Source organism: Apostichopus japonicus, chromosome 12 (assembly GCF_037975245.1).
Source record: "Apostichopus japonicus isolate 1M-3 chromosome 12, ASM3797524v1, whole genome shotgun sequence".
Classification (NCBI taxonomy): Eukaryota; Metazoa; Echinodermata; class Holothuroidea; order Aspidochirotida; family Stichopodidae; genus Apostichopus; species Apostichopus japonicus.
Window position 1 is genome coordinate 379521 of NC_092572.1, and position 23492 is coordinate 403012.

Here is a 23492-nt window from a genome sequence, read left to right on the forward strand (position 1 = left end):
TGTAACTAAATGAGTGAAATGCCAGGAACTAGTGAGAATGATGCTTTGCTTTGTTAGTTTGCTTTGTTAGACCAGGAGGTATGTTTAATAAATCTAGCAGGATAGTTATGTAACTACTGTATATGAGTGAAATGCCAGAAACTAGTGAGAATGATGCTTTGCTTTGTTAGTTTGCTTTGTTAGACCAGGAGGTATGTTTAATAAATCTTGTAGGATAGTTATGTAACTATATGAGTGAAATGCCAGGAACTAGTGAGAATGATGCTTTGCTTTGTTAGACCAGAAGGTATGTTTAAAAATCTTGTAGGATAGTTATGTAACTAAATGAGTGAAATGCCAGGAACTAGTGAGAATGATGCTTTGCTTTGTTAGTTTGCTTTGTTAGACCAGGAGGTATGTTTAATAAATCTAGCAGGATAGTTATGTAACTACTGTATATGAGTGAAATGCCAGAAACTAGTGAGAATGATGCTTTGCTTTGTTAGTTTGCTTTGTTAGACCAGAAGGTATGTTTAAAAATCTTGTAGGATAGTTATGTAACTAAATGAGTGAAATGCCAGGAACTAGTGAGAATGATGCTTTGCTTTGTTAGTTTGCTTTGTTAGACCAGGAGGTATGTTTAATAAATCTAGCTGGATAGTTATGTAACTATATGAGTGAAATGCCAGAAACTAGTGAGAATGATGCTTTGCTTTGTTTGACCAGAAGGTATGTTTAATAAATCTAGCAGGATAGTTATGTAACTATGAGTGAAATGCCAGGAACTAGTGAGAATGATGCTTTGCTTTGTTTGACCAGAAGGTATGTTTAATAAATCTAGCAGGATAGTTATGTAACTATGAGTGAAATGCCAGGAACTAGTGAGAATGATGCTTTGCTTTGTTAGTTTGCTTTGTTAGACCAGGAGGTATGTTTAATAAATCTTGTAGGATAGTTATGTAACTATATGAGTGAAATGCCAGGAACTAGTGAGAATGATGCTTTGCTTTGTTAGACCAGGAGGTATGTTTAATAAATCTTGTAGGATAGTTATGTAACTATATGAGTGAAATGCCAGGAACTAGTGAGAATGATGCTTGGCTTTGTTAGACCAGAAGGTACTTTTAATAAATTTATCTTCTTAGATCAATGAATTTGGCTTATAGTTTGAACAAGAAGAATGCTAGTACTTATCCTGCAATCCTATTTTGATTATTTTTTAGCTGGTGTTGAAGCATGACCCCTTGAATGACCTGCACACATTGTATGGACCATGCCCCCTTCCAGTGGATGAGGTCACCTTATGGAGAAACAGACAAGATAAATTAGTCTCCATCAACAAACAGCTTGACTCAACAGTTGCTAGTGATATCTTGGTCAATCTGGATGAAGCTAGTAGTGCTTACTCACAATCCTTCCACAATGTTAGGAAAGAAATTGCTCAGGTAAAACAAATGAAACCTTTCTTTTGTTTAGCTGGTAAATAAATTATTTAGGGATTCTAACATTCAAAAACTAACATTTGTTGTTTATGTTATGTATTAATGCATCAAAGTAGAACATTTATGTTCAACATCAGTTGCCAGTCTAATGACTACATTGGTACATTTTTATCATCCATTGTCACATGTTCAATCGTAGAGTAATTTGACTGGAGTTTGTAGGTTGGTTGCATTAGAGTTGTAGACTAGGAATTGATGTTTAATTTGAGATTTCTGTGAGCTGCCACATATATGTATCAGGAAGTAAATCCTTCATTTGTCATGGAAAAGTGTAAGGTGACACAATCAAGCCATTTAATCAACAAATCAGTATTGACAAAGATTAAATAGGACTTAAATAGTAGTACATTTAGTGTAATGTGATTGGGAGTGGATTCAATGCATATAGTCAGGTCTAATATGTGGATGTGTGTGATATAATATCAACCATATATATTGATATGATATTAACCTATGAAGTATTCTTTTGCAGGCCTTGACTGAAACCAATGATAACCTATGTTTCCTGGAGACAATGCTTCCATGGTTTGATCATCTACATTCTGCATCTGTCCCAGAGCATTTACTTACACTTTTCCCTCCGTTACTAAATACCATGATGTTGGTATGGTCACATTCAAAGTAAGGACTACTTTAATGTTTAAATGCTTATCCTCAAACCTCAATTTAACTTGATTGTAGTGAATCATGATGATTATGTTGCTAAATGTTTTGTGTTTATTTTGATAGAATGAATAAAATAAAGGCAATGATATGAATTTCAAAGTTCAAACTACCCAGATTACATAGTTGAATAATAGGATCGTCAAGTGAGATCATCACAAAAGATGATCTGCCAAAACATCCAACTTTAAAGTCTTAAGAGATAGGCAACACTACATCAGCTTCTAACGCAAAAACTGTGATTTATTGAAACATGTACTACTTCATAGTATAGGGTAGTAACTAACAGTTCAAGGACTAACAGTAGTAGTAAGTTGAGTCTCGTCTATCCGACATGCTCAGTGATTAACCTCCGCCACGTATCACGATCATGCGCAAGGTTTATTGCTTCTTGAAATTGTTAATGTTAACGTCCTTAAATTGCGACTTTATTTTTCCAAGCAAGGTAGTCACAGGCCTTCCTACTGGTTTAGCAGTATGTCTCAATGCTTCTCTTAAAGCAACCTTTAACAAGTAGGCCATAATAAGAATGGAGTGTTTTTGAGTTGAACCCCTGTCATGAGTCCATGACCATAAACAGATGTATAGTACAGGGTAGTAACTAACAGTTCATTGACTAACAAGTAGGCCATAATGAGAATGGAGTGTTTTTGTGTTGAACCCCTGTCATGAGTCCATGACCATAAACAGATGTATTTAGAAAGTGATAGCTGGTTAATTTTTCAATAATGATATTGGAGGTTAGTGTTTGGGTTGTCCGTGTGGGGTGTCATGATATAATATTTCTATTACCATTATTACTATGACACTATTTCTATTTATAACAGGTATTACCATGATCCAGCAAACTTTCACAGCTTGTTGGAAGTAGTCTCAAATGAGGTGGTTGTCAGAGCAAAGACATTTGTAGGCAAAAACATTTTGAAGAATACTATTCAGGTATGAAAATTCATTACTGCATTTTTCGTGGATGCAATATCTTGCAGGTTTTATTTCTTTTTTTTATTGTGAACTTTTATCAAGCTCTCAGGCATTACATTCGATGTGAGGCATAGTAATTATGTTTCTTTAATGTTTTTACTGAATTAATTCAAAAAGTATTTTACTAAATAATACACAAAAAGAAAGTCAACCAAAATCATGACCCATTCTTTTCTGTAACTTGTCTTACAGTCATATGCTGGTCTCAAGGAGGCTCTGAGAGTTTGTGCAGCTTACAGAGGGACATATTTAGACATGAAGGACAAGGCCGATGCTGTCAATGAGGACAAAGTGTCTGAAATGGCAGAGGTTATGTACGTTATCCAATGAACATAATTCAAAGTTGGTATAGTTCTGATACAAGTTTGTATGAGGACCTGTCTGTACATAAGGGATTAGAGAAGTGAAAGAAGGCAAACATAGATCTGATGTAGGAAGGTTCTCTGATCTTGTCAGATAGGAGATAATGTGATTTAGATGGTTGTAATATTGATTGATGTTACTGAGAGCTGGGCAGACAGATGAAACCATGGTAATGTTATCTATCTGATGTAGGAAGGTTCTCTGATCTTGTCAGATAGGAGATAATGTGATTTAGATGGTTGTAATATTGATTGATGTTACTGAGAGCTGGGCAGATAGATGAAACCATGGTAATGTTATCTATCTGATGTAGGAAGGTTCTCTGATCTTGTCAGATAGGAGATAATGTGATTAAGATGGTTGTAATATTGATTGATGTTACTGAGAACTGGGCAGACAGATGAAACCATGGTAATGTTATCTATCTGATGTAGGAAGGTTCTCTGATCTTGTCAGATAGGAGATAATGTGATTTAGATGGTTGTAATATTGATTGATGTTACTGAGAGCTGGGCAGACAGATGAAACCATGGTAATGTTATCTATCTGATGTAGGAAGGTTCTCTGATCTTGTCAGATAGGAGATAATGTGATTTAGATGGTTGTAATATTGACTGATGTTACTGAGAGCTGGGCAGACAGATGAAACCATGGTAATGTTATCTATCTGATGTAGGAAGGTTCTCTGATCTTGTCAGATAGGAGATAATGTGATTTAGATGGTTGTAATATTGACTGATGTTACTGAGAGCTGGGCAGACAGATGAAACCATGGTAATGTTATCTATCTGATGTAGGAAGGTTCTCTGATCTTGTCAGGTAGGAGATAATGTGATTTAGATGGTTGTAATATTGATTGATGTTACTGAGAGCTGGGCAGACAGATGAAACCATGGTAATGTTATCTATCTGATGTAGGAAGGTTCTCTGATCTTGTCAGATAGGAGATAATGTGATTTAGATGGTTGTAATATTGATTGATGTTACTGAGAGCTGGGCAGACAGATGAAACCATGGTAATGTTATCTATCTGATGTAGGAAGGTTCTCTGATCTTGTCAGATAGGAGATAATGTGATTTAGATGGTTGTAATATTGACTGATGTTACTGAGAGCTGGGCAGACAGATGAAACCATGGTAATGTTATCTATCTGATGTAGGAAGGTTCTCTGATCTTGTCAGATAGGAGATAATGTGATTAAGATGGTTGTAATATTGATTGATGTTACTGAGAGCTGGGCAGACAGATGAAACCATGGTAATGTTATCTATCTGATGTAGGAAGGTTCTCTGATCTGGTCAGATAGGAGATAATGTGATTAAGATGGTTGTAATATTGATTGATGTTACTGAGAGCTGGGCAGACAGATGAAACCATGGTAATGTTATCTATCTGATGTAGGAAGGTTCTCTGATCTTGTCAGATAGGAGATAATGTGATTAAGATGGTTGTAATATTGATTGATGTTACTGAGAGCTGGGCAGACAGATGAAACCATGGTAATGTTATCTATCTGATGTAGGAAGGTTCTCTGATCTGGTCAGATAGGAGATAATGTGATTAAGATGGTTGTAATATTGATTGATGTTACTGAGAGCTGGGCAGACAGATGAAACCATGGTAATGTTATCTATCTGATGTAGGAAGGTTCTCTGATCTTGTCAGATAGGATATAATGTGATTTAGATGGTTGTAATATTGATTGATGTTACTGAGAGCTGGGCAGACAGATGAAACCATGGTAATGTTATCTATCTGATGTAGGAAGGTTCTCTGATCTTGTCAGATAGGAGATAATGTGATTTAGATGGTTGTAATATTGATTGATGTTACTGAGAGCTGGGCAGACAGATGAAACCATGGTAATGTTATCTATCTGATGTAGGAAGGTTCTCTGATCTTGTCAGATAGGAGATAATGTGATTAAGATGGTTGTAATATTGACTGATGTTACTGAGAGCTGGGCAGACAGATGAAACCATGGTAATGTTATCTATCTGATGTAGGAAGGTTCTCTGATCTTGTCAGATAGGAGATAATGTGATTAAGATGGTTGTAATATTGATTGATGTTACTGAGAGCTGGGCAGACAGATGAAACCATGGTAATGTTATCTATCTGATGTAGGAAGGTTCTCTGATCTGGTCAGATAGGATATAATGTGATTTAGATGGTTGTAATATTGATTGATGTTACTGAGAGCTGGGCAGACAGATGAAACCATGGTAATGTTATCTATCTGATGTAGGAAGGTTCTCTGATCTTGTCAGATAGGAGATAATGTGATTTAGATGGTTGTAATATTGACTGATGTTACTGAGAGCTGGGCAGACAGATGAAACCATGGTAATGTTATCTATCTGATGTAGGAAGGTTCTCTGATCTTGTCAGATAGGAGATAATGTGATTAAGATGGTTGTAATATTGATTGATGTTACTGAGAGCTGGGCAGACAGATGAAACCATGGTAATGTTATCTATCTGATGTAGGAAGGTTCTCTGATCTGGTCAGATAGGATATAATGTGATTTAGATGGTTGTAATATTGATTGATGTTACTGAGAGCTGGGCAGACAGATGAAACCATGGTAATGTTATCTATCTGATGTAGGAAGGTTCTCTGATCTTGTCAGATAGGAGATAATGTGATTTAGATGGTTGTAATATTGATTGATGTTACTGAGAGCTGGGCAGATAGATGAAACCATGGTAATGTTATCTATCTGATGTAGGAAGGTTCTCTGATATTGTCAGATAGGAGATAATGTGATTTAGATGGTTGTAATATTGATTGATGTTACTGAGAGCTGGGCAGATAGATGAAACCATGGTAATGTTATCTATCTGATGTAGGAAGGTTCTCTGATATTGTCAGATAGGAGATAATGTGATTTAGATGGTTGTAATATTGATTGATGTTACTGAGAGCTGGGCAGATAGATGAAACCATGGTAATGTTATCTATCTGATGTAGGAAGGTTCTCTGATCTGGTCAGATAGGATATAATGTGATTTAGATGGTTGTAATATTGATTGATGTTACTGAGAGCTGGGCAGATAGATGAAACCATGGTAATGTTATCTATCTGATGTAGGAAGGTTCTCTGATCTTGTCAGATAGGAGATAATGTGATTTAGATGGTTGTAATATTGACTGATGTTACTGAGAGCTGGGCAGACAGATGAAACCATGGTAATGTTATCTATCTGATGTAGGAAGGTTCTCTGATCTTGTCAGATAGGAGATAATGTGATTAAGATGGTTGTAATATTGATTGATGTTACTGAGAGCTTGGCAGACAGATGAAACCATGGTAATGTTATCTATCTGATGTAGGAAGGTTCTCTGATCTGGTCAGATAGGAGATAATGTGATTTAGATGGTTGTAATATTGACTGATGTTACTGAGAGCTGGGCAGACAGATGAAACCATGGTAATGTTATCTATCTGATGTAGGAAGGTTCTCTGATCTTGTCAGATAGGAGATAATGTGATTTAGATGGTTGTAATATTGACTGATGTTACTGAGAGCTGGGCAGACAGATGAAACCATGGTAATGTTATCTATCTGATGTAGGAAGGTTCTCTGATCTTGTCAGATAGGAGATAATGTGATTTAGATGGTTGTAATATTGATTGATGTTACTGAGAGCTGGGCAGACAGATGAAACCATGGTAATGTTATCTATCTGATGTAGGAATGTTCTCTGATCTTGTCAGATAGGAGATAATGTGATTTAGATGGTTGTAATATTGATTGATGTTACTGAGAGCTGGGCAGACAGATGAAACCATGGTAATGTTATCTATCTGATGTAGGAAGGTTCTCTGATCTTGTCAGATAGGAGATAATGTGATTAAGATGGTTGTAATATTGACTGATGTTACTGAGAGCTGGGCAGACAGATGAAACCATGGTAATGTTATCTATCTGATGTAGGAAGGTTCTCTGATCTTGTCAGATAGGAGATAATGTGATTAAGATGGTTGTAATATTGATTGATGTTACTGAGAGCTGGGCAGACAGATGAAACCATGGTAATGTTATCTATCTGATGTAGGAAGGTTCTCTGATCTTGTCAGATAGGAGATAATGTGATTAAGATGGTTGTAATATTGACTGATGTTACTGAGAGCTGGGCAGACAGATGAAACCATGGTAATGTTATCTATCTGATGTAGGAAGGTTCTCTGATCTTGTCAGATAGGAGATAATGTGATTTAGATGGTTGTAATATTGATTGATGTTACTGAGAGCTGGGCAGACAGATGAAACCATGGTAATGTTATCTATCTGATGTAGGAAGGTTCTCTGATCTTGTCAGATAGGAGATAATGTGATTAAGATGGTTGTAATATTGACTGATGTTACTGAGAGCTGGGCAGACAGATGAAACCATGGTAATGTTATCTATCTGATGTAGGAATGTTCTCTGATCTTGTCAGATAGGAGATAATGTGATTAAGATGGTTGTAATATTGACTGATGTTACTGAGAGCTGGGCAGACAGATGAAACCATGGTAATGTTATCTATCTGATGTAGGAAGGTTCTCTGATCTTGTCAGATAGGAGATAATGTGATTAAGATGGTTGTAATATTGATTGATGTTACTGAGAGCTGGGCAGACAGATGAAACCATGGTAATGTTATCTATCTGATGTAGGAAGGTTCTCTGATCTTGTCAGATAGGAGATAATGTGATTTAGATGGTTGTAATATTGATTGATGTTACTGAGAGCTGGGCAGACAGATGAAACCATGGTAATGTTATCTATCTGATGTAGGAAGGTTCTCTGATCTTGTCAGATAGGAGATAATGTGATTAAGATGGTTGTAATATTGATTGATGTTACTGAGAGCTGGGCAGACAGATGAAACCATGGTAATGTTATCTATCTGATGTAGGAAGGTTCTCTGATCTTGTCAGATAGGAGATAATGTGATTTAGATGGTTGTAATATTGATTGATGTTACTGAGAGCTGGGCAGACAGATGAAACCATGGTAATGTTATCTATCTGATGTAGGAAGGTTCTCTGATCTTGTCAGATAGGAGATAATGTGATTAAGATGGTTGTAATATTGACTGATGTTACTGAGAGCTGGGCAGACAGATGAAACCATGGTAATGTTATCTATCTGATGTAGGAAGGTTCTCTGATCTTGTCAGATAGGAGATAATGTGATTAAGATGGTTGTAATATTGATTGATGTTACTGAGAGCTGGGCAGACAGATGAAACCATGGTAATGTTATCTATCTGATGTAGGAAGGTTCTCTGATCTTGTCAGATAGGAGATAATGTGATTAAGATGGTTGTAATATTGATTGATGTTACTGAGAGCTGGGCAGACAGATGAAACCATGGTAATGTTATCTATCTGATGTAGGAAGGTTCTCTGATCTTGTCAGATAGGAGATAATGTGATTAAGATGGTTGTAATATTGATTGATGTTACTGAGAGCTGGGCAGACAGATGAAACCATGGTAATGTTATCTATCTGATGTAGGAAGGTTCTCTGATCTTGTCAGATAGGAGATAATGTGATTAAGATGGTTGTAATATTGACTGATGTTACTGAGAGCTGGGCAGACAGATGAAACCATGGTAATGTTATCTATCTGATGTAGGAAGGTTCTCTGATCTTGTCAGATAGGAGATAATGTGATTAAGATGGTTGTAATATTGACTGATGTTACTGAGAGCTGGGCAGACAGATGAAACCATGGTAATGTTATCTATCTGATGTAGGAAGGTTCTCTGATCTTGTCAGATAGGAGATAATGTGATTTAGATGGTTGTAATATTGACTGATGTTACTGAGAGCTGGGCAGACAGATGAAACCATGGTAATGTTATCTATCTGATGTAGGAAGGTTCTCTGATCTTGTCAGATAGGAGATAATGTGATTAAGATGGTTGTAATATTGACTGATGTTACTGAGAGCTGGGCAGACAGATGAAACCATGGTAATGTTATCTATCTGATGTAGGAAGGTTCTCTGATCTTGTCAGATAGGAGATAATGTGATTAAGATGGTTGTAATATTGATTGATGTTACTGAGAGCTGGGCAGACAGATGAAACCATGGTAATGTTATCTATCTGATGTAGGAAGGTTCTCTGATCTTGTCAGATAGGAGATAATGTGATTAAGATGGTTGTAATATTGATTGATGTTACTGAGAGCTGGGCAGACAGATGAAACCATGGTAATGTTATCTATCTGATGTAGGAAGGTTCTCTGATCTTGTCAGATAGGAGATAATGTGATTTAGATGGTTGTAATATTGATTGATGTTACTGAGAGCTGGGCAGACAGATGAAACCATGGTAATGTTATCTATCTGATGTAGGAAGGTTCTCTGATCTTGTCAGATAGGAGATAATGTGATTTAGATGGTTGTAATATTGACTGATGTTACTGAGAGCTGGGCAGACAGATGAAACCATGGTAATGTTATCTATCTGATGTAGGAAGGTTCTCTGATCTTGTCAGATAGGAGATAATGTGATTAAGATGGTTGTAATATTGACTGATGTTACTGAGAGCTGGGCAGACAGATGAAACCATGGTAATGTTATCTATCTGATGTAGGAAGGTTCTCTGATCTTGTCAGATAGGAGATAATGTGATTAAGATGGTTGTAATATTGATTGATGTTACTGAGAGCTGGGCAGACAGATGAAACCATGGTAATGTTATCTATCTGATGTAGGAAGGTTCTCTGATCTTGTCAGGAAGGAGATAATGTGATTAAGATGGTTGTAATATTGACTGATGTTACTGAGAGCTGGGCAGACAGATGAAACCATGGTAATGTTATCTATCTGATGTAGGAAGGTTCTCTGATCTTGTCAGATAGGAGATAATGTGATTAAGATGGTTGTAATATTGACTGATGTTACTGAGAGCTGGGCAGACAGATGAAACCATGGTAATGTTATCTATCTGATGTAGGAAGGTTCTCTGATCTTGTCAGGAAGGAGATAATGTGATTAAGATGGTTGTAATATTGACTGATGTTACTGAGAGCTGGGCAGACAGATGAAACCATGGTAATGTTATCTATCTGATGTAGGAAGGTTCTCTGATCTTGTCAGATAGGAGATAATGTGATTAAGATGGTTGTAATATTGACTGATGTTACTGAGAGCTGGGCAGACAGATGAAACCATGGTAATGTTATCTATCTGATGTAGGAAGGTTCTCTGATCTTGTCAGATAGGAGATAATGTGATTTAGATGGTTGTAATATTGATTGATGTTACTGAGAGCTGGGCAGACAGATGAAACCATGGTAATGTTATCTATCTGATGTAGGAAGGTTCTCTGATCTTGTCAGATAGGAGATAATGTGATTAAGATGGTTGTAATATTGACTGATGTTACTGAGAGCTGGGCAGACAGATGAAACCATGGTAATGTTATCTATCTGATGTAGGAAGGTTCTCTGATCTTGTCAGATAGGAGATAATGTGATTAAGATGGTTGTAATATTGATTGATGTTACTGAGAGCTGGGCAGACAGATGAAACCATGGTAATGTTATCTATCTGATGTAGGAAGGTTCTCTGATCTTGTCAGATAGGAGATAATGTGATTAAGATGGTTGTAATATTGATTGATGTTACTGAGAGCTGGGCAGACAGATGAAACCATGGTAATGTTATCTATCTGATGTAGGAAGGTTCTCTGATCTTGTCAGATAGGAGATAATGTGATTAAGATGGTTGTAATATTGACTGATGTTACTGAGAGCTGGGCAGACAGATGAAACCATGGTAATGTTATCTATCTGATGTAGGAAGGTTCTCTGATCTTGTCAGATAGGAGATAATGTGATTAAGATGGTTGTAATATTGATTGATGTTACTGAGAGCTGGGCAGACAGATGAAACCATGGTAATGTTATCTATCTGATGTAGGAAGGTTCTCTGATCTTGTCAGATAGGAGATAATGTGATTTAGATGGTTGTAATATTGATTGATGTTACTGAGAGCTGGGCAGACAGATGAAACCATGGTAATGTTATCTATCTGATGTAGGAAGGTTCTCTGATCTTGTCAGATAGGAGATAATGTGATTTAGATGGTTGTAATATTGATTGATGTTACTGAGAGCTGGGCAGACAGATGAAACCATGGTAATGTTATCTATCTGATGTAGGAAGGTTCTCTGATCTTGTCAGATAGGAGATAATGTGATTAAGATGGTTGTAATATTGACTGATGTTACTGAGAGCTGGGCAGACAGATGAAACCATGGTAATGTTATCTATCTGATGTAGGAAGGTTCTCTGATCTTGTCAGATAGGAGATAATGTGATTAAGATGGTTGTAATATTGATTGATGTTACTGAGAGCTGGGCAGACAGATGAAACCATGGTAATGTTATCTATCTGATGTAGGAAGGTTCTCTGATCTTGTCAGATAGGAGATAATGTGATTTAGATGGTTGTAATATTGATTGATGTTACTGAGAGCTGGGCAGACAGATGAAACCATGGTAATGTTATCTATCTGATGTAGGAAGGTTCTCTGATCTTGTCAGATAGGAGATAATGTGATTAAGATGGTTGTAATATTGATTGATGTTACTGAGAGCTGGGCAGACAGATGAAACCATGGTAATGTTATCTATCTGATGTAGGAAGGTTCTCTGATCTTGTCAGATAGGAGATAATGTGATTTAGATGGTTGTAATATTGATTGATGTTACTGAGAGCTGGGCAGACAGATGAAACCATGGTAATGTTATCTATCTGATGTAGGAAGGTTCTCTGATCTTGTCAGATAGGAGATAATGTGATTAAGATGGTTGTAATATTGACTGATGTTACTGAGAGCTGGGCAGACAGATGAAACCATGGTAATGTTATCTATCTGATGTAGGAAGGTTCTCTGATCTTGTCAGATAGGAGATAATGTGATTAAGATGGTTGTAATATTGATTGATGTTACTGAGAGCTGGGCAGACAGATGAAACCATGGTAATGTTATCTATCTGATGTAGGAAGGTTCTCTGATCTTGTCAGATAGGAGATACTATGATTTAGATGGTTGTAATATTGATTGATGTTACTGAGAGCTGGGCAGATAGATGAAACCATGGTAATGTTATCTATCTGATGTAGGAAGGTTCTCTGATCTTGTCAGATAGGAGATAATGTGATTTAGATGGTTGTAATATTGATTGATGTTACTGAGAGCTGGGCAGACAGATGAAACCACGGTAATGCTATCTATCTGATGTAGGAAGGTTCTCTGATCTTGTCAAATAGGAGATAATGTGATGTAGATGGTTGTAATATTGATTGATATTACTGAGAGCTGGGCAGACAGATAAATTCTACATAATAGTAGTATAGCTTGATTGGATTTTTAATACATGCATTTAACTCAGTAGCGAGTAAATATATTCTCTACTTTACAGAGGAGGGGTGGTTTAACAGTGTGAGCATAAGAGAAATTTTCTGCCATTCTTAATAATTATTGGTAGCATTCTCAATCTAATATCCTTTGCTCATGTTGCTGTTGCTCTGGTCAAGATGTTTCGCTATGAGTTTTGTTATTCATGTCATTTTCTAATGTACAGTTTTGTATTGTTTATTTATATTTACTCTGGTATTTTTTTTTAGGAATTTAAATCCTCCCAAAGGAGTATTATACACCAACAAACTCTACAACACCAACCAAAAGAAGCTCTCCTCTCGCAAGTCAGCAGAGATGTGGCGGCAATCCAGTGGTAGGGCTAATATTACCACCATAGGGGACGATGAATGGGAGGACTCACCCTGGCCTGCAAGAAATGCACCTTGCTTCAATCTCATGAACAGCTTTATGGAAAGGTAATTCCAAATAGATTTCTAAAAAAGTCACTTTCACTATTAAAACCTTTAAAAACAAAAGAAAAGTCCTGGAAATAAGTATTTATGTCAGACCTAGGAAACAAAAGTATGTGAATCTACTTATCCAGAATAAATAGTAGTTTGATATCAACACTGGGCTATGGTACTGATGTCAACACTGGGCTATACTACTAATGTCAACACTGGGCTATACTACTAATGTCAACACTGGTCTATACTACTAATGTCAACACTGGGCTTAATGATGGGCAAGATTAGAAGCATCTCATATTTTATTTCTTTGTTTCTTTATTAGGTGTAATGACCTGCTTGAACTCGTTCAAACCACCCGTCATTTTAACCTCCTTCAAAAGACAGCTGAGGTTGGGGGTGCCGGTACGAAAGGCTTAGATGCGCTTGTACGGGAAATACACCAAGAATTCACATCCTCAATGGAGATGTTTGGCAATGTGGTTGAGGACATCTTGGATGTTAGAGATAATCATACATTTGAGAAGGGCTTCTTCCATTTCAGATCTGTAGTAAAGGTAAGGCGGCTACCTGTATTTATAACTAATATTTATTTATTTATTTTACAAAATTTCTATAGCGCCTTATCCAATCAGAAATTGCTCTAAGGCGCTTTACAGTAAAATGCATTCACACATGATATACAAATATATAAATCGATAATGTAAGGTATAAAAAGGATAGAAAATTTGTTATATACAATCTGATAATAAATTGTATAAAAACTGCAAATGGGAAATCGAAAATTATACAAACAAAATCTTAAAATTTAAAATATATATAAATGTGAAAAATTTTAAAAGCGCTATAAATGCAAAATGGAATTGCGTTGTAACAATGTGACAATATAAATAGTATAGAAAGCACGGTTAATGGAATGCAGATCTAAATAGAAAGGTTTTGACTAGTTTTTAAATTCATCTATCATACACATTTTGTTAATAAGTATGAAACCAATCACAGTCTAATATACTAAGGCACTGCTTCCTGAGTGATGTGTTTAGGCAATGGATTATAATAGATTGCTCATTAATCTATCATATTGCAGGATTTGGAGAGAAGGTTGGCAACTGTTCTGCGTCAAAGTTTCCAGCAGTGTCCCACCATAGGGGCTCAACTGAGGCTGTTGGAGGTCTTTGAGGGGGTCAGCGGTAGGGAGATGGTACAGGAGTATCTGAAGGATAAAGATAAACAGCTGATTAATTCATTTACTGATGAATTAATTGCTGTGAGGTCCATGTTCATAGCAAAGATGAATTCCCCACCACTCCACATCAACCTGCCTCCCATTGTTAGCTGTATGACCTGGGTCAGGGCACTACAGAGGAGAATAAAGGTATGGATAATGTCTTCATCTATAGCTATGGGGTGTGCTTTCACAGATATGATGTTAGCATTTACTGAATGTCTGAATCATGCTATGTTTTCTATTAGGGGTCCAAATTTTATAACGTTTTGTGCTGCATAGATTGGAAAGTTGGTTCTCTTTTCTAACAGTAGAAGGCATAACTTTGTAGATGGTACATTAATGTAATTATACATAATTGATTATAGGACATTTACCAATAGAATGAGGGATAAGGGAGGGGCAAAGAACCTAAAAAAGGAAAAGAAGGGCTTGTTTTAAATTAAATGTAATATGTTCTTGTCCTAGTATACATTAGTCCTAGTTTACATTTGCCCAGGTTCACATTTTCCCTAGTTAACATTTGCCCTAATTCACAGTTCTCCTTTTCCCCAGTTGACATCCTAGTTCAAATTTGCCCTAGTTCACCTTTTCTCTAGTTCACATATGCCCTGGTTCACATTTGCCCTAATTCACATTTGCCCTAGTTCACATTTGCCCTTGTTAACATTTGCCATAGTTCACCTTTTCTCTAGTTCACATATGCCCTGGTTCACATTTGCCCTAATTCACATTTGCCCTAATTCACATTTGCCCTAGTTCACATTTGCCTTAGTTCACATTTGCCCTAGTTCACATTTGCCCTAGTTCACATTTGTCCTAGTTCACATTTGTCCTAGTTCACATATATCCTAGTTCACATTTTTTTGGTTCACATTTGTCTGAGTTCACATGTATCCTAGTTCACATTTGTTGTTACTGTCTATGTATTATGTAATGATTACCTTTTGTCAAACTATGTCAGGCCTAACGTTAGACAAGATTAGCCACTAGCTAAACATTGGCAGTGCTTAAAAAGTGTAAAAATTAAGATCTCACTGTCATTTTTCTGAATTACAAGACACATCAGCTGAGAGCAGTTGGTTTGTGACCAGCCCAATAATATTGCTGATAATAAGCAGTGAATCTTGTTTGTTTTAAGTATGTGAATCATACTGACTGACAATTGTTCACATGTTTCGATTCAATAATGTCCACAGGCAGATAATCCCAGTGACTTTCTGCTACTGGCAAACAGCTACATCTTCTGGTAATTAGCCAGTTAATAGCCATAATTGTGAGGCCTGCATGTTTGTCTGCAGTCTGTTGTTGGTTGTTGTTACATCAGTGAAGATGGAAGGTTTGAGTTTGATGGCAGACTTCAGTATTATTAAATTTGAAACTAAGAATGAACTGATCTGATATTTGATAGGAGCCCATGGAAAAGTTGAAAAGGATCAGTCCTCATTCATTGGAGGGAGATGCCGGCTGGCACCTCAGAGACATTTACGCTGATACTCTCAAGGACTTTGAAACCTTTGAAGAAAACTCCATCATGGAATGGCAAGTGCAGCTTTACAATGACCTTAGAGATCGCCTCAAGCAGCCATTGCTGGTAAGTAAACAGTCATCCATGATAAAATATAGCAAGTGCTTCAGTGCTCCTTTCTTGGCCTTTAAAGAGACTGACTTGTCTATAAGACATTAGGTACATTTAACTAGTGAATACAAATTCTAATAAAACACACTAAAGTAAGCTATACATGAGACCAGGTAAGATGTTTGTTTTGTGATCTTTTACTTGGTCAGATTTCTGATGACTTTGATGAGGAGATGGAAGGAAGGCCACAGATTCTTCATGTCAACCTTGACCCTACCCTACTTTTGCTCTTACGAGAAGTTCACTACCTTTCTAAGGAACCTTTCAATGTAAAGCTCCCTGATGTTGTCCGAGAACTATTGAGACATGCAGGTAACTTAAAGCACAATTAAATTGAGAGGGATATTAAGACATGCAGGTAACTTAAAGCACAATTAAATTGAGAGGGATATTAAGACATGCAGGTAACTTCTAAAAGGCAAAATTATATTGCATTGATACTAAGAAATGCAGGTACCTTGCTAAGGCACATGTATATTGTCTAGAGTATAAAGACATGCAGGTAACTTAAGGCTAAGGCACATGTATACTACTAAACTACTAAGACATGCAGGTAACCTAACAAATGATCATGTCTACTGTAATACATATTCCATTAACTTTTGGCCACTTGTCAAGTCTCCAGTTGAGAGAATTGAAAAAAATCTCTGAAATTTTAGAGGCAAAACAAATCTTACTTTAATTTATGAGTACCTATACTATATTACACAGGCACTTATGCATATATATATATATATATATATTAGAATATTGTAAATGATGCTCATGAGGAAAAAGAAAACATGCAGTAAAGGATCTTCATCAGATACTAACTTATCCAGTCTCTGAAGAGCATGCTAGGATGTAACATTAGGCTCTCTATCCAGAGGATGTAACATAAGGCTCTCTAACCTGCAAAGTTTGGTAGTTACTTAACTTATGTTACAAGAGGGACTGGCTGTAAGGTACATACAAATTGCTGAATCAGAATACTATATGTTATAAGATGTGAAATAGATTATTATCAACTCTGATTTAGAGACTTTGGTACTACCATATATGTTAAGTTGGGTGGTGTATGACCCTGCCAAGTTTATATCATCACACTCAGTGTCATCTTATTAATAGTCTCCATGGTGCTTTCAGATGCAGCCACTTTAAGAACTACTGCAGCCAGACTAGCTACCATTGTGTCCAAGTACAATTCAGCCATGAAATCTATGGTGGACTTTGAAAAGCCACTCTTTGACAGAAAACTGGCCAAGATTGATCATGTAAGTCTAATACTTCTGTTTACCAGTGCTATCATATAATTATAATGCAAAGACACTTTGTGTGTGTGAAACATTATTAATGTAGAGATAATCTATATTAGGAAAGAGGAGGGACCAGCAAGATCTTAGTTGCACATGTTCTAATCTATCCCAGGATACATGTAGAACACAGTGCTGAGGTTCATTGCTTCAACTGACCCTTCACTTGGAACATAGCAGGACAGGGAATTGGAAAATTAGTTTTAAATTAGTAGATCAGAAAGCCCTGTTAGGTTGCTGCATTTTCTTTTTGAGTTAATGTGAAGAGTAATTGATTATTTAATGAGTATTTCTTCTGTAAATGTTACACAGGAGTAGATAAAACTATCCTTGGGTTTGTACAACTGCTTACGTTTGATTTGTATTGTTGTTTTGATTGTTGGGTATCAGTTAAATATTCCTTCACAATTAAACTGACATTGTTTTACACTAATCTATTTAACTGATCGAATTAATGGTAAGATTCATTGATTGAAATGTAGGGTTTGGCAGAGATCTGAGGTGTATGACCCCCAGTATAGTCAGGTGCATGATGGGACTTTTAGTTCCACTGTGAACATACTCTCTACATTCAGATTGTAATTTGTATGTTATGTTTTAAGACCGACTACATATCTTCTACATTTGTAACACTTATACATAAGCACCGTCCAGTAGAATCCAGAACCCACCCTTCCCACAATAAGCACCGTTCAATATAATCCAGAACCCACCCCTCCCACAATAAACACCATCCAGTAGAATCCAGAACTCACCCCTCCTACTATAAGCACTATCCAGTAGAATTCAGAACCCACCTCTCCCACAATAAGCACCATCCAGTTGAATCCAGAACCCACCTCTCCCGCAATAAGCACCATCCAGTAGAATCCAGAAGTCACCCTTTCCACTATAAGCACCGTCCAGTAGAATACAGAACAATCACCTCCCACAATAAGCAACGTCCATTAGGATCCAGAACTCCCACAATATGCACCATCCAGTAGAATCCAGAACTCACCCTCCCACTATAAGCACCGCCCAGTAGAATCCAGAACCCACCCTCCTCCCCAATAAGCACCATCCAGTAGAATCCAGAATCCACCCCTCCCACAATAAGCACCGTCCAGTAGAATCCAGAACTCCCACAATAAGCACCGTCCAGTAGAATCCAGAACTCCCACAATAAGCACCATCCAGTAGAATCCAGAACTCACCCTCCCACTATAAGCACCGTCCAGTAGAATCCAGAACCCACCCTCCTCCCGAATAAGCACCATCCAGTAGAATCCAGAATCCACCCCTCCCACAATAAGCGCCATCCAGTAGAATCCAGAACTCCCACAATAAGCACCATCCAGTAGAATCCAGAACTCATACAATAAGCAGCGTCCATTTATAATCCAGAACTCACCCTTCCCATACATCCAGTATGTTTTAGCACTGCTAGTATTTTTTTGGTCTGGTTTTAGCTATTAGATCAAGGTCTCAACCATTACACATGGAAGATGACAGAGAGTGGAGACTTTATTGAGCTGGCATCATCACTAGTTGGTACAGACCTCCATCGAACACTAGCTATTGTGCAGAGTAACTGCCAGGACATGGTGGAAATAACACAGTCATGGTCTAACACAGCATTGGATGTGTTTGAGGCCAGACAGCCAAAGGAGAGCTACCTAATGGATGACCTACTTCTATGGCAACGGTAATGAATATTCATTTATTATAGATATATCTTCAGCCAGTTGGGACAATTTTCTTATTATGCTAATACCTCTCTAAACTGTACTCCAATATCATGCTCTCAAAGCACTGATATTGTCAGTACAAACAGTTCCTAACCTTGAGCTGATAGAAACATGATATTCATACTGCTCCTACTGACAATACATGTACCAGTGCTGGGCAGGACATAGCATTACAGTATGGCAAAAATTGTCCCAACTGGGTGTATATCTTATCTTCTGTGTTAAATTCATGATGGAACTTATTATCATGTTAACAGTAATGTATATATCCATGGTGACTGTTAGGGTACATTGTTTCTTATCTTCTGTGTTAAATGAGTGGTCTGCTAGGATGCATGGAACAGTTATAGATGTTGAATTTCAAAACTTAGTTAACCTTACTTGATCAATTGTGTAAATGCTGTGTTAAATGAGTGGTCTGCTAGGCTACATGAACAGTTAAATATATTAATGTTGAATTTGAAAACTGAGTTCACCTTACTTGATAAATTGTGTAAATGCTGTGTTAAATGAGTTGTCTGCTAGGCTACAAAGAACAGTTACATGTTGAATTTCAAAACTTAGTTCACCTTACTTGATCAATTGTGATATGTTCTGTTACTGCAGTGAACTAAATGAAGACCAAGAAAGACTGGTTCGACCATCGGGATTCAAGATTCATTCTCTATTACAGAATTCATTCCAGGTCTGTTATTCTTTTCATACATCCAAACTATGCTTTGCACAATTTAGATTCAATCAAAAAATATGTAAATAAATAAATATATACATATGATGTAAACATTTTTATTAAGATTGGTTCTTTACCAATAGAAGGAGATTTATCTCATGAATAATAAAGTAGGCAAATGAATAATGAATAATAAGCAAAGACTAGTGAGGATTACATAGGAACCTCTACTAGTTAAGTTCAGTAATGTCAATGCTAATTCAAAGTAACACATACATGTTTATTACTAAGGTAGTGTGTCTTTTTCAAGCTTAGTACCTTTCATACATACATATCAGTACAGATCCTATTTGATGAGCTGAGGTAAGATAGATTGAAAACTAAACCAAGAGCAACTCTGTGTTATGGTCTACAATTAATCAAAAGCTGTGATGATTAGGTGATGGGGATGGGGTTGGGGTGATGTGATTGGGGTGATGGGGTTGGGGTGATGGGTTGGTGTGATAGGGTTGGGGTGATGGGATTGGGGTGATGGGGTTGGGATGATGGGATTGGTGTGATAGGGTTGGTGTGATGGGGTTGGTGTGATGGGGTTGGTGTGATGGGGTTGGTGTGATGGGGTTGGTGTGATGGGGTTGGGATGATGGGATTGGGGTGATGGGGTTGGGATGATGGGGTTGGGGTGATGGGGTTGGTGTGATGGGGTTGGTGTGATGGGGTTGGGGTGATGGGGTTGGAGTGATGGGGTTGGGATGATGGGGTTAAGGTGATGGGGTTCGTGTGATAGGGTTGGGATGATGGGGTTGGTGTGATGGGGTTGGTGTGATGGGGTTGGTGTGATGGGGTTGGTGTGATGGGGTTGGGGTGATGGGGTTGGTGTGATGGGGTTGGGGTGATGTGGTTGGGGTGATGGGATTGGGGTGATGGGGTTGGGAAGATGGTGATGGGGTTGGGGTGATGGGTTGGGGTGAGGGGTTGGGATGATGGGGTTGGGGTGATGGGGTTGGGGTGATGGGTTTGGGTGATGTGGTTGGGTGATGGGGTTTGGTGATGTGGTTGGGTGATGGGGTTTGGTGATGGGGTTTGGTGATAGGGTTGTGTGGTCATGGGGTTGGGGTCATGGGGTTTTGGTCATGGGGTTGGGATCATGGGGTTTTGGTCATGGGGTTTTGGTCATGGAGTTGGGGTGATGGGGTTGGGGGTATGGGGTCATGAGGTTGTGGTCATGGAGTTGGGGTGATGGGGTTGGGGTGATGGGGTTGGGTCATGGGTTTGTGGTCAGGGAGTTGGGGTCATGGGTTGGGGTCATGGGGTTTGTGGTCAGGGAGTTGGGTCATGGCTTTGGGTCATGGGGTTTGGTCATGTGGTTTGGGTCAAGGGGTTGTGCTCATGGGGTTGGGGTCATGGTGGTGTGTTTGCGGGTGTGGAGTCATAAAACTGAGAGTAGCATGTAATTTGTCTAAGGGAGACAGGATCATACAAGAGTACTAATACAATACCAGGACCTTATTAATATCATGCCCCTTCCCTTCTTAGTAATATTTACTGTATAAATAAGGAAACCTACTGAGAGATTATATGTTTATTCTTTACTTATAAACAGGCAGTACAAATCAGCCAAGCCTCACCTGCCTGGGAAGAGTATGTTGATCACATTGATGCCCTAGTCCTGGATGGACTCAAACTGTCCACCTTAAAGAGTCTACGTTCAATGCTGAACACTCTGGTTCACGCTAATGTGACTGAGGTGAGATGTGGCAATGATTCAGTTAGCACTGTTGATTAATAAACACTAGTAGGGATGGGTATACACTGGTAATATGTCTAACATTGATTAATTCAACATTCTAACATTTTTCTAACATTCTAACATTCTAATTTTTCTAACATTTTCTAACATTTTTCTAACATTCTAACATTCTAACATTGGTTAATATACATAGGTAAGGATTCTAACATTGATTAATATACATAGTTAAGGATTCTAATATTGATTAATATACATAGGTAAGATTTCTAACTTTGATTAATATACATAGGTAAGGATTCTAACATTGATTAATATACATAGGTAATGATTCTAACATTGGTTAATATACATAGGTAAGGATTCTAACATTGATTAATATACATAGGTAAGGATTCTAACATTGATTAATATACATAGGTAAGGATTCTAACATTGATTAATATACATAGTTAAGGATTCTAACATTGGTTAATATACATAGGTAAGGATTCTAACATTGGTTAATATACATAGGTAAGGATTCTAATATTGATTAATATACACAGGTAAGGATTCTAACATTGATTAATATCCATAGGTAAGGATTCTAACATTGGTTAATATACACAGGTAAGGATTCTAACATTGATTAATATACATAGGTAAGGATTCTAACATTGATTAATATACATAGGTAAGGATTCTAACATTGGTTAATATACATAGGTAAGGATTCTAACATTGGTTAATATACATAGGTAAGATTTCTAACATTGATTAATATACATAGGTAAGGATTCTAACATTGATTAATATACATAGGTAAGGATTCTAAAATTGATTAATATACATAGGTAAGGATTCTAACATTGATTAATATACACAGGTAAGGATTCTAATATTGATTAATATACACAGGTAAGGATTCTAACATTGATTAATATCCATAGGTAAGGATTCTAACATTGGTTAATATACACAGGTAAGGATTCTAACATTGATTAATATACATAGGTAAGGATTCTAACATTGATTAATATACATAGGTAAGGATTCTAACATTGGTTAATATACATAGGTAAGGATTCTAACATTGGTTAATATACATAGGTAAGATTTCTAACATTGATTAATATACATAGGTAAGGATTCTAACATTGATTAATATACATAGGTAAGGATTCTAAAATTGATTAATATACATAGGTAAGGATTCTAACATTGATTAATATACATAGTTAAGGATTCTAATATTGATTAATATACATAGGTAAGATTTCTAACATTGATTAATATACATAGGTAAGGATTCTAACATTGATTAATATACATAGGTAATGATTCTAACATTGGTTAATATACATAGGTAAGGATTCTAACATTGATTAATATACATAGGTAAGGATTCTAACATTGATTAATATACATAGGTAAGGATTCTAACATTGATTAATATACATAGTTAAGGATTCTAACATTGATTAATATACATAGGTAAGGATTCTAACATTGATTAATATACATAGTTAAGGATTCTAACATTGATTAATATACATAGGTAAGGATTCTAACATTGGTTAATATACATAGGTAAGGATTCTAATATTGATTAATATACATAGGTAAGGATTCTAACATTGGTTAATATACACAGGTAAGGATTCTAACATTGATTAATATACATAGTTAAGGATTCTAACATTGGTTAATATACACAGGTAAGGATTCTAACATTGATTAATATACATAGGTAAGGATTCTAACATTGATTAATATACATAGGTAAGGATTCTGACATTGGTTAATATACATAGGTAAGGATTCTAACATTGATTAATATACATAGGTAAGGATTCTAACATTGATTA

The 23492-nt window shown here is 36.8% G+C and overlaps 1 protein-coding gene across 1 annotated transcript in view; it reads left to right on the forward strand.

The window, feature by feature from the left end:
- Nucleotides 1-23492, forward strand: part of LOC139977294 (uncharacterized) — a 152880-nt gene that overhangs the window by 5781 nt on the left and 123607 nt on the right. Inside the window, exons 6-18 of the mRNA XM_071986581.1 lie at nucleotides 1203-1424; nucleotides 1954-2102; nucleotides 2972-3083; nucleotides 3318-3439; nucleotides 13139-13348; nucleotides 13665-13896; nucleotides 14427-14714; nucleotides 15976-16158; nucleotides 16353-16515; nucleotides 17329-17456; nucleotides 18947-19182; nucleotides 19832-19910; nucleotides 21499-21642. Of these exons, the coding sequence (XP_071842682.1) occupies nucleotides 1203-1424; nucleotides 1954-2102; nucleotides 2972-3083; nucleotides 3318-3439; nucleotides 13139-13348; nucleotides 13665-13896; nucleotides 14427-14714; nucleotides 15976-16158; nucleotides 16353-16515; nucleotides 17329-17456; nucleotides 18947-19182; nucleotides 19832-19910; nucleotides 21499-21642 (2268 nt within the window). The remainder of the gene's footprint in view (nucleotides 1-1202; nucleotides 1425-1953; nucleotides 2103-2971; nucleotides 3084-3317; nucleotides 3440-13138; nucleotides 13349-13664; nucleotides 13897-14426; nucleotides 14715-15975; nucleotides 16159-16352; nucleotides 16516-17328; nucleotides 17457-18946; nucleotides 19183-19831; nucleotides 19911-21498; nucleotides 21643-23492) is intronic.